The following is a 12,918-nucleotide window of genomic DNA, read 5'->3' as shown; positions in this document are numbered from 1 at the left end:
CTTTCACTGAAAGGCCGTCCCCTCGGCGCAGGTGTACCCGATGCAATACTACTCTCAGAGCTCCCGGCTCCACAGGCCTCACGACAGCACCCGCGACACCCGCAGGCACGGCGGGTCAGGGCAAACGCCACTCTGCCGGGACTAACCAGCCCCGTGAGGAACCTCTCCTCGCCAGCCGCACCCCCCCCCCCCCCCCCCCCTTGGGGGGGGGCTGAGTGGCAGATGCGGCAGATACCGTCCCCAGGCGTGGCCCGAGCAGCTCATGGCACAGCGGGGGCAGGAGGAATCCAGTCACTGGGTCATCCCCCGAGGGAAAGGGCCAGGAGCAGCTAATGCAGGAGCCGACGCCCTCCCCGGGACCCCTGTGGCCCCCACCGTCCTCCTCCTCCTCCACGCAGGCCCCGCGGTGGCCCCGCTCAGCCGGGGCTGGCACGCCAGGGCAGGTGAGGTGGCACAGGGCACACGGCCACCTTACCTCCAAAGTTGGCCAGCCGCCCGATCCGTGTAACTGGCACCTTCCGCTCCCGAGCCCGCTCGCTGAGCTAGAGGGAGCAAGGAGAGAGACCTCACGGAACTGGCGATCGGGGACAGGACCCCCTTCGGGGCTTCACGCTGCCCCCCACCAGACCCCCTCCACCCCCGAAGGCAGCCGCTCCACCAAGAGGGGGCCTCTGTGCTCCTGGAGACTCCAGAGCACGACATCCAGGGGTGTCCCCGGAGGAGGGCCCGCCGCCGGCACCACCGTGGACGGCAGCCACCCCAGCCCCATCCGAGGGCCCCTCCGGGACGCACCATCTGCTTGTGGGGCTTGCTCTCGGGGCGAGCCTTGGCCTGCCGGGCCTTCTCAATGTCCTCGGCGGTGAGCCCCCCCATGGGGGACTGGTCCTGGTGGAAGAACCTTCGCCGAAGGCCTGTGGCAGAGAGTGGGTCTCTGGGGTCTCCAAAGAGCCTCCCGGTCACTGTGCCCAGAGGGGAGGCAACCTGGCCCGGGAGCCCAGCTTCCCTAAAGGGTCCGCTGGCAACGTAGGCAGGAGCTGGGCCCTCACTGCTGGCCTGGTCCCAGGGTGGAGGCGGCGACCGGTCAGGGGAGGAGGCCGCAGAGAAATCCGTGGGGGCCCCTGCAGTCTGAGGCCCAGAGAACTCTGCTTCCGGGTCATCGAAGCCCTCGGCATATGGCTCTTCACGCCGATCCTGACCCTGCAGGAAACAAAAGCGGAGTGAGAGGAGGAGGCCAGCCCAAGGCTCCCCTGTGTCACCCCCACACAGGACACTGCGCTCCGGGAAGCAGCCTCAGCCGGCTCCACAGGGGCGAGCCTCCCTGGCCCGGAAGCCCGGAGACACAGGCTCCGCTCCGCGGACCTGGGGGGGGTGGGGGCAGGGAGTGGGCACACAGCCACCCAGCACCTGCCGGGCACCTTGCCTGTAAATCAGGGCTAAGGAGGGGCTCCCAGGGCTCTGGGGAGTGGGCCAGGCCAGCGGACGGGGAGAGCTCTGAGAAGTAAAAGGCCAACCAAAGACTGGCGAGGGCCGTGCAAGGACGGCGTCCACCCGCCACACCCGGCCAGCATCTCGCCGCAGACGCGGCCATCACAAGTCGGCCTGGCCGTTCCTCTAAGAGGCTTTTGGCCTCTGTCCCCAGGACAGCGCTGGCCGCTGTCCCCAGGAGCTGCGGGTCCAGGGCAGGCAAAGAGGGAGGCGCCACGTTTTCCCCGCAGCGGTCACAGAGACTACGCTGCGGGCCCAGGTTCTTCCTACGTCAGAACCCTGAGTGACCTGGAAGGCCTCCTGACCCCTCCCTGCTACTTGCTCATCTGGAAACAGGGCTGCGCACAGTCACAGAGCTGTGTGGGCCACAGGCCGGGGAACAGCACGGGCTCCTGGGGGACGGCGCGGAGGGATGCCCCAAGGCCGCAGAGGTGGGTGTGGGGCGCACAGGGTGCCTGCAGGTGCCGCCAAGCTGCACCTCAGCCTGCGGGACACAGAGGGGTCTGAGGACGGAAGCCGTGCCCTCGGGGAAGGAGAGAGACAGGCCATCACGCCGTCGCTCTCATTTCATAAATGGGAAACTGAGCCCGGGAGAACGGAACTGATCTGGTAAAGGCCCGGCGACCGGCCTGTGGCGGAGCGGGGATCGCTGGCCCCGCTGGCCACCCTGCCACCGCCAGACAGCACTTGTCAGTGCTAGGCAAGCCCGGTGGGGAGGGGGAGGGGGAGGGGGCGGGGCAGGCTCACGGGAGCCACGGCAGTGGGGCGTCCTCCTGCCGTAAGTGCCGTAACTCTCCCCCGAGTGTCTGCTCAGCGAGTAAGGTAACAAATCCCTTGAAGGACTAGAGGGTCAGGCATTTCTGGATTACCCGGCCCGCCAGCCCCCCCGAGGCAAGGGGACACCGACATCTGAGTTTTCGGGAAAGACCAGGAGCACGCTGAGGGCCATCACCTCGCTCGGTGTCCCCTCCGTGGTGGGACCGCCACACCTCCCCCACCCCACCCCCAGGGATGCCGCTGGAGGCTGGGAATCCTAAAGTCCCGACCAAAGCCCTGGGGGCTGTGACAGCCTCACAGCTTGGAGCAGCAGTGGCCTTTGTCCACAAGGCCAGACAACCATGCGACAGAGACGGACGGATGGACGGAGGTGGCAGGGCGCCCCCTCTGCAGCCCAACTCCAGGCCCACACGGCCGTACACACCCGCCTCCCCATCCGCTCGGGCACCAGGAACGTCTAGGTGCCCTGCAAGGTGCCGGCCCGGTGGACAGCGCTCTGCGGCCGCAAACCCTGGGGACGGTCGCCTGTCCCGCACGCGGTTTTGCCTGTGCCCCTGCACAAGAAAGGTCTCTGGGCTGGGCACATGGGACGGCAGGACGGTGAGGAGGAGGGGGGTGGGCTGTGCCCGCTGGCACCTGGGACGGAGCAGGCCCCCCACGCATGGAGGAGGGAAGCCCGGCCCGGCTGTGGCCCTGCTGTGGCCTGGCTGGCGCGGTGGGAGGAGCCACGTGACAGCTCAACACTGCGGCTCGACACACAGCTCCCCCCACTTCTTCACCAGAACCGACCCACCAAAAAAGCACTAACGAAAGTCGGGTAAACCAGGAGAGGGTGCTTGGTCTCATAAACTGCCTCCCTTAAGAAATCACTTTGTGACTTTTCTAATTTCCAAAATTAAAAAGGCCTCTGCCCAGCATGTCCGGGAGGCCCAGGAACTGAAAGCAGGCCTGGGGCGGGGGCGGGCACTAGCGCCCCCTCAGGACGGGCCTGGGCCTGCAGGCCGGTGAATCAGGGTCTGACTAGAGTGTGCGGGCCACCGTCCCCGGGTGCTCTCCCCTCTCCGTGAAGCTTCCTGAGCTGCAACCACCTGGGGGCATGAGTCACGCAGGGAGCCCCCACCACACCCGGAAGCGCAGCCGGTCACCTGAGCTGGCCACCCCGCCACCCCCCCATCTCCCTGAGAGCTCCCAGCCACTCCAACCCCCCAGCCCCCCCCCCCCTTACCTGCACCTTGCCCAGGACCAGGCCGATCTGCTCCGCGGCAGTGGACTGCAGGGCCCTGGCCGCCAGGACCAGCTCCCCGCCGAGGCCCAGGTGCTGCAGGTGGGTTTCCACGGCCGCCTGGGCCAGCTTGGCAAGGCCTCTGACCAGCATGATGGCGTCCCCCAACATGGCAGTCATCCTCAGGGCTGGAAGAGAGCGGGCCGGTCGGGGGGTGCTCCACACTGCCCCCAGGGTCACCCTCCCACAGGGCAACTCCACCCCGCACTCTGGCAGAGGCCACGGGGGGTTTGGTTCTTGCACGTGACACTCCACCCCCACCCCCGATCCAGGCTGCCGGAGGGGAGAGAGCGAGCGAGGGCCGGGGCTCGAGGCCGGCTCTGGGTGACCCCCGACCCCGCACTGGCCCGGCCCTGGGCAGAGTGAAAGGCTCTGTGGAGGCGGGGCTGGGGACCCCACAGCCACCCCGTGAGACGCAGAAGGCACGAAGGAGCCAAGTGATTTGCCCCACCGAGTGGCACCATTGGGACTTGAAGCCGGACACACAGATTCAGTCCAGTGCTCGGTCCTCTGGACCCACACGAGGCTGGGGAGGCAGCGTCCGCCCCCAAAGCGCCTCCCCGTAGGGCCCGGGGCGCCCGACCCAAGCCCTCAGGGGCTGCCCCCTCCCCACCCTCAGCCTGGACTCTTCACCAAGCCACGGCCTGCGGTCCAGGCCCCAGGGCGGTCCATCCAGGGGACCCTGAGAAGCAGGGCACAGCCAGTAAAGCGCACTGTGGGCGGGACTCCCGTGTGACACGGCCCCCTCATGTGGGCCCACACTACTCTCCTTTCTCCACTCGGACACAGTGTAAAACGTGTTTAATGCTGGTCAGGGTCCCCGTCCCCGGTGGTGCTTCACAAGGGGCACATGCTCTCAATCACCCGAGTACTTCTTAAAGCCTGGAGGGGTTGCGTGCCGGGGCGGGGGTAGGAGAGGGTCCTGGTAACACACTGGGGCTGAGGAAGAGCCACCAAGAGGAAAGGGGCAGCAGGGGGCCTCAGACAAGCAACCGAGGAGCACTCTGGCCCGGCCAGGAGGAGCTGGCACCAGCAAGGAGTCTCGGAGAGAAGATGGGAACCGGGAGAAGAGAGGCCAGGGGGCCCTGCTCGAACAAACACGAGGAGCTGGGAAGGGCCAGACGCACCGGTACGCGGGGCGGGGAGCACAGACGCCCGCGGGCTCTCCCAGGGAATCGTGGACAGACGCCCACGGGCTCTCACAGGATAGCACGGACAGGGAAGGTCGGGTGAGAGCACCCACCAGGGAGTCGGCCACGGCTCTGGGGCCTGGCGGCTGGCTGCCCCCCACCCCCGCGGGGAGTTCCGCAGGGACGCGCCTTCCCCTGAGCGTGGGAAGGCTACGGCTACGTGTATCTGGAAGGGGAACCGCAGTGACCGCCAGAGGAACCCACGAACGCACAGGAGCCTGGACCGCGGAGCTGCCCTGCTACCGCCTGCCCTCCTGCCACCTTCACGGACAGCAGCCGCCAGGCACCAGGACGGGGGCTCTCCACACTCGGTCTCTTCCAATTCTTTGTCAACAACCCGGTGACACACGCATTACTGCCTATTTCACAGAGGAGAAAACCAAAGCCAGGGAAGTTAACTACCCTGCATGGTGTCCCGAGTGGTGGCCCTGGAGTCCGACCCTGGCCCTCCTCTGCTCTGTGCCCACCACACCACACCGCCTCCCCAAACAGCCGCCCTGCTGGCTCCAAGGCACCCTCTCAGGGACAGGGCCCTGCTCCAACACAAATGGGCTGCCTACACCCTCATCAAAGACAAGGAGGTTTCTGGAAGGTGACCACACCCTTGAGAGAGACAAAGGGGAGGGGCTAGCCGGGCCCATCATCTGCCACCATTTCACACCCCTGGCTCTGGTGGGATCCTGCTCTTTATGGGAACGAACAAGGGTGAGTCCCACAGACCAAATGTCCAGGCGTGGGGAGAGCTCACGTGGCCGGTGCTGGCTCTCAAACTGCCAGCCCCCTGGCCCCAGCCCCGACACACACAGCCACACCTGAGTCACCATCCCGTATGGGGGAGCCCCCAGTGAGAGGAAAAGTTTCCGAAGGAGAGTTAGGGACCCATAACGGTGGATGGAGGCCAGGCCCGAGCCACATCTGTTCAGAAGGACCCCTGCGGGTGTCCCCAGGGAATCCACCGTACCCCACTGCCCCAAGGGCACCCCCAAACAGGCCTACACCTCGCTCACCTCCAGATACCAAAGCAAAGCCTCCCACGGACAGAGACTCCGATGATTCCAAAACCTCACCTTGTCTGCTGATACCGTATCTTCCACAGACCCTCCTAAGACCTATTTAATTCAGACTTCATTTCCAGGCTGAAAATTACTTCCGCCTGATTCATCCAAGTCATAAGCACGAACGACAGCTTCTCTGGAGCAGAGCTGAGAAGTGATAGGGGGCAGGTCTGCCCTGCGCTGGCTGACTGGCCCACCGCACCGACGGAGGCTCAAACTGGAAAGGCCACGTCCAGCCTTGTGCGCTGCAGACACAGGCCTGGGGTCCCCTGGAGCCCGGTCCTCACGGCCCCCCCCAAAGGGCCAGGACTGCACCGACTGCACAATGACGCATTAAAAACAATTCCTAAGGAAAAAATGTTACATAAATTGACCAAAAATGTTTAAATTCCCGCCTTTGGGAGGTAGGAGTAAGTAACCAGGGTCTCTTCCAGTATTTTCCTAACATTGTTAGTCCCACACAACCTACCTTCAAAAAAGGAAAACAAAGTCATCTAGGAACAGTACACATTAGAAAGAACTGGCTGTGCCTTCTCCCGGTGCAAACGGCAGCACCCTCATCCCCAAGGCGGTCCCGATGGGTGCCAGGTGCGTGCACCTGGCCAGCAGGCCCCATCAGGGTGGAGATACCACCACAGAGACACAAGCTTCCTGCTCGCCGTGGTGCAAAGCCTGCTTTTCTCAAGTCCACAGGCTCATCTGTGAGCAGATTCACAAGTGGATGCGGATTTCAAACACGCAGCCCAGGCCCATGGCTGCTCTGACAAATATATTTACTTAACATGCAGGGGCTGCCCCCAACCCCCACCCTCCCGCTGCTCCCAAAGTGAGCCGGTCACACCCTACTCTACACCACCGAAGCTTTGCAGTGTCTACTCTCCATGGGCAGTGAGGAAAAAGAACGATCTTTCCAGAACTTTTCTCACCTTCTGGTTTTTAAAAAGTGGGTCTCATGGATCTCAGGCACCAGAATCCCAACGTGACTCAGAATTCAGGGACCCGGAATGTGCTGCAATCTCCCCCCCACCCAACCTCAAGAACCAGCACAAGAACCAGCTACACCAGGAGGCGTTTTCATCACGATAATAAATAAAAGCAAAAGCCGCCAAACATGTTTAATACACCAATTAAGGCCTCATCTGCACCAGGATTCCATCTGCAAGTACGGGAGCCCTCAGCCCACCAGGCTCCAGAGGGGTTTCTGACTTCGCCCAGAAGGGACGTAGCAAGGAGCGGCCGGCTCTCTGCCTACCTGGCAGGTGCCCCAGAGGGCCTCTCCCCCGAGGAAGGGGCAGCCAAAGTGCCGGGTGGGCAGACGGAGGCAGCAGTGGCGGGGCGGGGCGGCACTCCCCTTCGGGGTGCCCGCTAGGGACCAGCGCCAGAACAAAAAGGCATTTAGTTCTCCATCGCACGTTCAGGAAGGAGTGCTCCCAGCGCTCTGGGCTAGTCCCTGCAGGCCCCAGGTGAGCCTGCCCTGCCCCGGGCGCTTACAGCCAGGTGCCATGCAGGCACTCCCATGAGGGGCACAGAGACCAACTGAGGCTGACACACGAGGGTCGGGCGCGGAGGAGGCCGCTGACCAGCAGAGACGTTCCTAGGAGCAGGGACACGGGGTCCCAGCTCCGCCACGGCCGCTGACACTTGCTAATTCATCCCTCTTCAGTAGGAGACCCTTTTCTGGTCCCCACGTGCTAAACTAATTTAGCAAATTACAGGAAGTAAATAGACTATTATCTAAAGAGAGAAGGAACACGAATAGACGCAGCTCAGCACCCCCAGGGACAGAGGCTGAAGAAACACAGGCAGTTTCCCTGTGTTCCCAGAACCTGGGGCCCTCAAGCTCCAAGGTTCCCAGGTTCCCAGAACCTGGGGCCCTCAAGCTCCAAGAATTCTCCTACCGACCCTTCGCCCTCTGACCTTCCCCCGCGGCTTTTGGGACACTCGCTCATTCACGGTGGAGAACAGCCTCGGGTGTTCCCACACATTCGCCGGGAATTGCCAGGGAGTGGGGACCCTCGAATCCAGCCTCCAAAACTAAAGAACACCACAAGGCGATGCCTACCTGGCCAGACAGAACAAGACGCGCCAGCAGGGGAAAAGGTGAATCGAACAGGCGATCCCGACAGCCGTAAAGCAGACGAAGGCACGTTTCCACGCGGGACCTGCACGCGGGGATGTACCGTCGGGAGGGTCTCGTACACACCCCAAGCCCCCCCTCGGAGCCAGAACTCGCCATCTGTCACTCGTCTCTCCTCTCGAGGGGACAACGGGCCGGAGACAGGGTGGGGGCTCCCCAAGCCAGTGCCGGACCCCTTCGGGGCTCTAAAGCATGGCGTGAGCGGCACACACCCCCGCTGGCCTCAAACCGCCCTGAGCTGTCCCGAAGCCTCGGGGTGGCTGGTATGTGGACCCCAAAGTAAGCTGCACAGAAAGCGCTCTGTCTTGGCGAGTACGTGTGAAGCGGGTCCAACTGTCTGCCTCAGATGTCACCCTGTCACCCCCATGTCCCCGGGGATGAAGCCCAGCACATCCAAATCTGGGCTCCCCCCCACCCCGCCGCCGGGCTGCCCATCCGCAGGAATTTGCCCACCCCCACACTTGTCTCCTACCATCCTCACCCCTCCCACCTCCCTGTCCGCTTCCCCCGGGGCAACTGCCCCCCCTCCCCGTGCCCAGCTGGCCCCACTGCCCTAGTCCCTGCCAGCTCCCACCCCCACAACCCCAGCTTCTCTTGCCTTGTTCCCTCCACTCACTGACCCAATGGGGTCAACCCAGTTCTCCCGCTGGCCTCAGCATGGGATGCGATCGAACTTTCTTCCTACCGCACTCAGCCCAAACATCACCTCTTCTAGGACGCCCTCCCCAGTGTGCCCTTCCCGCCCCCCACCCCTGCCGCCACCTCCGTCCTTCCCCATCAGTCCTAGTGGCAGTGACTGTCCCCTCCCCTAAGGGGCTGTCAGCCAGAGCAGGGCGAGGACCACCCCCGTCTTCCGCTTTCCTGGTCTGCAGCTCTGAGCTCCACAGAGTAGGCAGGTAATAAATATGTTAACGAGAATGACCTCAGCTGTCCCTCCAAGGCTGCCACTTGTGGGACTGGCTCACACGTGCTGAAGCTTTAATCTAGATTCGGAATCACCGGTCCCTGAGAAGCCTGGTCTGGGGCAGGGCCCTCACGCTTCAAGGGGCATCGGAGCGTCCCGGGGGGCTTGTTAAAGCACAGACAGCTGGGCCCGCCCCCTGTTTCTGATCCTGTAAGTCTGGGGTGGGCCTGGAGACCTGCATTACTCACAGGCTCCCAGGTGCTGCTGGTGCTGGACGCCTACCCGGGAGCCCTGCTCTGGAGGGGAAAGGAGGCACAGGTGGCCCTCGCCAAGGCCAGGCGGGAAGGCGGAAAACAGGTCCTTCGTGCAAGTTTCTCCCTGCTGCCCCTCCCCCAAAGTCTGGCCTCACCCCTCAGTGGAAACCTTCCACCTGCCCTTTCCTTTCCTGTTGCTGCCTCAAGGAGCTGAAAAAGAGGAGCTTGGAGGCAATGAGCCACAGAGCCCTCACTGACTGTCACTTCCCGCACTCCTCTTCGGGAGGCCCCAGGGCGGGGGCACCAGTGACCTTCTGCCCTGGCCCAGCCGAGAGCGAGCTCTACTTTGGGCACGAACGTTGTCCATTTCTAGCCTGCACGGGCCCTGAAAAGCTCCTTTACGTGCTTGAAATTGTTCTTTTTTCTTTTACTCTAAGAAAAGGGAAACACCAGGTGACTGTCCCCACAGGGACCCTGAGGAACGTGCAAGGCAGGGGAAGACCGAAACTTGGGAGCCCAAATCCATGAGCGTCTGCGGCCACACCCCAGAGGCCAGTGCTCAGTACGGGACACCTCGGGGGCTCCGGGCCTCCGGCCGGTGTGGGGCCGCCCAGGGTCTCTCGCCAGGCGCTTCCGAAACAGCGGATGTGCCGGAACCGAACCCACGCAGGTGAACCAGGGACGAGGCAGAGCAAAACAGCGGCCAGGCCTGGACAGTCGGCCTTCTCAACAGGGGCCAGGCCATTAGGGCCACCCAGTCCCCACAGCTGCCAGTCACTTCAGGAAGTCCCCAGACCTGCACGCCTACCAGGAAGTGCCCCCCCTTCTCCTCGCTGGCCACCCTGTCCTGGCAGTCATGCAAGAACCCTGCCAAAACCCGGCACGTTGCACCCCCTTCAAAACGGATTCGTGCGGCAGTTCGGCTACAAGATCGTAAACCAAGATGCTAAAACCGTGACACGGGATGCTGTGCGGTCACTGAAAATGCCACACGGAAGGGCTTTTACGGACAAAGAGGGAAGTTTACCAAAAGTTTCCCACGTGAAAAAAATGCAGGTATCCAAACAGTCTCAGCCTTCATTTTTTTTCTAAAATTTTCTACAAAGAACATGCACGACTTTTACAGTAGAAAACAAATGATATGAAAATAACATTAAATATCTGCTTAAACTAAAAAACGCAGGCAGGCACGCAAAAGTGTAAAGGAACCGCTCCGTGTCCCCGAGAGGCCGAAGCAGCTGGCGGACACTGTCCTTACGGTCTGTGAGCCCCCATCCCACAGCAGGAGACGACGGCCCTACTGGCCGCCAGGAGCGGGGAACGCGGACACCCCACTCCGGGGCACGAGGCTCAACCGCCCTCTCAGAAGGTGGGGACACAGGTCGGCAGGAGGCCTGGTGCCGGCCCCCGCGGTAAAAGTGGGTACTTCCCCCCACAAAACCGGGATCCTAGTTTAGAATAAAGGGCAGCGACCACATTTTCCTGAACCAAAAGTTAGGACACATAGTATGACGAGGGTCCTTCTCGGTGAGGGGCCAACAAAGCACGACCCCTGGTCCCATCTGACCCCGCCTCCTGCTTTTGTAAATAAATATTTACTGGAACACGAGCGTCTCATTCATCTGTGTGCTGTCTACGGCTCGCAGAGTTGAACAGTTGTAAGAAAGATCGAGGGACCACAAAGCCCCTCCTGGAACATCTGTTGACCCCTCTTCTGGGACAACAGTAAATCAGAACCACCAGTGTCCCAGGAACTCTGGAAAGGTCCCCACAGCTGTCTCAGAGCCGCCCCACAAGGCTCGTGTTGGGGCGGATGCCCCCTGACCACGAGGGATGGGCTCACTCACCAGACACAGAGAGCCCACCTGCAGAGCACCCCCACCCCCGGGGGCTGGAGCCGGAAGAAGGCGCCCCCAACAGGGCGGCCTGAGTGCTGCCACAAAGGGTCAGGCCCGGGGGCGGGGGTGCAGGATGCTGTCAGGGTGACTGCCTCCGCGTCTCCTCTCCCTCCTCCTGCCCTTTCAGGTGCCCCTGCACCCCCTCGCCTCACCCTAACAAGGGCCACTGTCAGTCCCTAGCTTGAGGCCGAGTGGACAGACACGCACCCATCTAATCATCCTTCATTCCTGCACTCCCACGCGTCCCTAACAAGGGCCCCGGCCAGGCCGGCCCTGGGCCTGCTTGAGAGGTGGTGGGGCTCAGGGGGCGTGCGGACGGACACAGGCAGACGGGGATGTATACCTCTGCGTCCATCTGGAGCCCACAGAGCCCCTGACTGCAGGCGTGGTGGCCTCCCGGCAAGCCGCTCTCTCCCCCGTTCACCGTGGACCCCACGTGGGTCTGGCCCCACAGCCCCTGGATGGCCCAGCACAGTTGTGCGTCATGAGGGAGTCAGTTTCGGGGCCCCGAGTTATCGTCTGGATTAAAGACTTCATGTCCCTCAAAAGCTTCCAGACCCTGGGGCTTTTCCTTGCAACTGGTAGAAAGTACACACGCTGCACTCACGCACACAAGAGCTTGTTCAGCAGCAGAATGACGCTCCCCTCCAGTGAATTTCACCAGGTCCCCAAATGTTTTCATTTTGTGAGAAGCAGAAAACCAGCACAACGTGGTAACTACAGCTGCTGCTATTTACAGAGAGTCGATTATACGCCAGGCTGTGCGCTAAGTGTTCTACGATATTCCCTCAATCATTTTTATAAGGTAAGTGCTTTTATTGTGTCCAGTTCTGAGATGACATTCCCATTTAACAGGGAAGAGGAAGAAACAAGCAGAAGACTGTTTTCACATCTTAGACTGTGAGCCATTCCCGGCCCGTGGGGAGATTAAGATGGCCTCTGGCTTCCCTGTTTTGCCCCAAGGCAGGCACGGGGCGGGGGGGGGGGGGGGGGGGGGGGGGGGGCGGACAAGGCCTCCCCTCCTTCTGGAGAGCAAATGTGACCGACTGCACACAGGTCTTCTATTCACCTGCCTGCCAAGCATGGGGTATGGACAGCAATTTCGTTCTCTGACCAAAAGCTCACCGAAGTTTTCTTCTTAGAACATGAGAACAGGGGCACCCACATGGCTCAGTCGGTTAAGCATCTGAATTCAGCTCAGGTCATGATGTCACAGTTCATGGGTTCGTGGGTTTGAGCCCCACATCAGGCTCTGTGCTGACAGCATGGAGCCTGCTTCGGATCCTCTGTCCCCCTCTCTCTGCCCCCACTTGTGAGCACACGGCTGGTCTCTCTCTCTCAAAAAAAAAAATTAAAAAAATAACAAACCATGAGACCAATGCTCATGGCAGATATGGTGCTGGGGGACCAGTCGAGGCACTCTGGAGCAGGGCACCCTGGGTTCGAATCCTGACTCTATGGCTGACCCAAGCCATTCCGGGGTAGTTGTGGGCCTCAGCTTCCCCATCTGCTCTTGAGAGGAGTGGGTTAGGTAATCCACACCATGGCACTCAGGGCCTCAAGTGACTGACGCACAGTAGGTACTCATCCCTGTGACCCCAGAGGCCCTCCAGAATGAAGTTCAGCCTCAGTGAGACCAGAGGGGCCTGAATGACAGCAGTGTGCACAATCCCGTTTATCCACGTCCAGGCTCTCAGGCGGGGTACAGGGTCACGTCTGACTCAGGAAGGACGGTGTCACACTCTCCCGGGGCCAGTGGGACTCATCTATGCTGCACTGTGAGGCCGTCCAGCGAGCCGGCAGCCCCCCTGGGCGCTAGCAATAAATACCCGCTGGCAATCCTTGGCACGGTCAAGGCCACTCCTAGAGGAGAAAATGGCAAGGGAAGCTTTCGCTGGTATCTTATGGGAGGAACGGTGGGGGGCCCTCTGATCCC

At 62.0% G+C, this 12,918-nt stretch overlaps 1 protein-coding gene across 2 annotated transcripts in view; it reads right to left on the bottom strand.

The window, feature by feature from the left end:
• The window catches only part of COQ8A (coenzyme Q8A), a 40,360-nt gene that overhangs the window by 16,639 nt on the left and 10,803 nt on the right, over positions 1-12,918 (bottom strand). The window contains exons 2-4 of one of the 2 annotated variants that reach the window (XM_049635124.1): positions 3,488-3,672; positions 793-1,197; positions 476-542 (exon numbers count right to left, since the gene is read on the bottom strand). In XM_049635124.1, the coding sequence (XP_049491081.1) occupies positions 476-542; positions 793-1,197; positions 3,488-3,664 (649 nt within the window). In that variant the 5' untranslated portion in view covers positions 3,665-3,672. Of the gene's footprint in view, positions 1-475; positions 543-792; positions 1,198-3,487; positions 3,680-12,918 lie in introns of those variants that run through there. The other variant, XM_049635125.1, reaches the window with a different exon arrangement.

The sequence above is a fragment of the Panthera uncia genome, chromosome F1 (genome assembly GCF_023721935.1).
Source record: "Panthera uncia isolate 11264 chromosome F1, Puncia_PCG_1.0, whole genome shotgun sequence".
NCBI lineage: Eukaryota > Metazoa > Chordata > Mammalia > Carnivora > Felidae > Panthera > Panthera uncia.
This window is presented reverse-complemented; position numbering and strand designations above follow the sequence as displayed.